The sequence below is a fragment of the Lepidothrix coronata genome, unplaced genomic scaffold, assembly GCF_001604755.1.
Source record: "Lepidothrix coronata isolate B3197 unplaced genomic scaffold, Lepidothrix_coronata-1.0 Scaffold20, whole genome shotgun sequence".
Lineage (NCBI taxonomy): Eukaryota > Metazoa > Chordata > Aves > Passeriformes > Pipridae > Lepidothrix > Lepidothrix coronata.
In genome coordinates this window covers 7,992,377-7,994,625 of record NW_016690200.1, presented here as the reverse complement: position 1 = coordinate 7,994,625, position 2,249 = coordinate 7,992,377, and the positions used below count along the sequence as shown (strand labels likewise).

Genomic DNA, 2,249 nt, shown 5'->3' with positions numbered 1-2,249 from the left:
CTAAATATTATTTATTTAGATTACATATAATTAATATAAACATAATCTAAATATTATTTATTTAGATGATATAATTAATATAAATACATTATAAATATTATTCATTTAGATTGTAATTAATATAAATATAATTAAAATATTATTTATTTATATTAGATACAGTTAATCTAAACATAAAATAAATATTATTTATTTATATTTTATATATATATACATATAATTAACACTCACCATCATTCCCACGGGACCCCGGAGTCCCACGATGCCCTCGTCACCCTGGAGGGATGGAACGGAATTCCATACACAATTCTGCATGGATCTGGATCCAAGAGTCCCAAAGATCCAGAAATTTCCATGGATCTGGATCCCAGAGCCTCAAAGATCCAGAAATTTCCATGGATCTGGATCCAAGAGCCTCAAAGATCCACAATTCTCCATGGATCTGGATCCAAGAATCCCAAAGATCCAGAATTCTCCATGGATCTGGATCCAAGAATCCCAAAGATCCAGAATTCTTCATGGATCTGGATCCAAGAATCTCAAAGATCCTCAATTCTCCATGGATCTGGATCCAGGAGTCTCACTGAGAACTGAAGAATTCTCCATGGATCTGAATCCAAGAATCTCAAAGATCCTGAAATCCCCATGGATCTGGATCCTCAAAGATCCAGAATTCTCCATTGATCTGGATCCAGTAGATTCAAAGATCCAGAATTCTCCATGGATCTGGATCCAGGAGTCTCAAAGACCCAGGATTCTCCATGGATCTGGATCCAAGAGCCTCACACATCCAGAATTCTCCATGGATCTGGATCCCAGAGTCTCAAAGATCCAGAATTCTCTGTGGATCTGGATCCAGGAGCCCCAAAGATCCTCAGTTCTCCATGGATCTGGATCCAAGAGCCTCAAAGAGAATTGAGGAATTCTCCATGGATCTGGATCCAAGAATCTCAAAGAGAATTGAGGAATTCTCCATGGATCCTCAATTCTCCATGGACCTGGATCCAAGAGCCGCAACGATCCAGAATTCTCCATGGATCTGGATCCAAGAGCCTCAAAGATCCACAATTCTCCATGTACCTGGATTCAGGAGTCCCAAAGATCCAGAAATCTCTATGAATCTGGATCCAGGAGTCTCATAGATCCTCAATTCTTTATGGATCTGGATCCAAGAGTCCCAAAGTTCCATAATTCTCCATGGATCTGGATCCAGGAGCCCCAAAGATCCTCAATTCTCCATGGATCTGGATCCAGGAGATCCAAAGATCCAGAAGTCTCCATGGATCTGGATCCAAGAATCTCAAAGATCCTCAATTCTCCATGGATCCTCAATTGTCCATGGATCTGGATCCAAGAGCCTCAAAGATCCAGAATTCTCAACGGATCTGGATCCAAGAGCCTCAAAGATCCAGAATTCTCCATGGATCTGAATCCCAGAGCCTCAAAGATCCAGAATTCCAAGGATGGAGAGGCCAACTGATGGCCACCACACACCCTCAGATCCCAGCTCCTCAAACCATCCCGCCGGGAACTCCAGGAATTCCAGAGAATGTGACTCCAGAGGGTCTTGGCCAGAAGGAGACCAGAACTTCTCCAGGGGCAGGAGGAAAATGAACATTCCCAGGCCAAAGAGGTTCTGGGATCAGCCCTGGATGTGGGACCGGGAGGTGATGGACCAAGGAAGGGCTTGGATTCAGGAAGCCAAGCCAGGAATTTTTCCGGAGGGACCTACCCGAGGGCCAGGAATTCCACGGGGACCTCTGGGGCCGGAGGCTCCGACGCCGGATTCTCCCTGTGGAGCAGAGAACCCCCCCAGGTCACACCGGGAGCAAAGACACCCCATCCCAGAATTCCCGAGTTTGGTCACAGGAAGAGTCTGGAAACTCAATTCCATGGGATTCCTGCTCGCTCCAGAGGATCCTCCGGCAACCACAGGGAAGGAGGGAATGAAGGTGAACTGGGGATGGAATGGCTGGATGGGGACTGGGATAAGGAGCCAGGAAGGGCAGCGGGATGTCCCATTCCCACCCCAGGAGGTTGGCACTGACCTTGTTGCCTTTGGGTCCAGGTGTCCCGGGAATCCCCTGGAGGACAAGGAAAACAAAATAGGAGGACTTTGCTTTCCAAGTCATGGAATCACAGAATCCCAGAATCGGTTGGGTTGGAAAGGAAGGAATTCTTTCCAGAGAGGGTGCTCAGCCATTGGAATGGGCTGCCCAGGGAAGTGGGGGATTCTCCGTCCCTGGAGG

The 2,249-nt window shown here is 46.4% G+C and overlaps 1 protein-coding gene across 1 annotated transcript in view; it reads right to left on the bottom strand.

Annotated features, from left to right (window-relative positions):
- The window catches only part of LOC108493843 (collagen alpha-1(I) chain-like), a 22,636-nt gene that overhangs the window by 2,011 nt on the left and 18,376 nt on the right, over window positions 1-2,249 (bottom strand). Inside the window, exons 13-15 of the mRNA XM_017807727.1 lie at window positions 2,049-2,084; window positions 1,733-1,792; window positions 232-276 (exon numbers count right to left, since the gene is read on the bottom strand). Coding sequence (XP_017663216.1) covers window positions 232-276; window positions 1,733-1,792; window positions 2,049-2,084 — 141 coding nt within the window. The remainder of the gene's footprint in view (window positions 1-231; window positions 277-1,732; window positions 1,793-2,048; window positions 2,085-2,249) is intronic.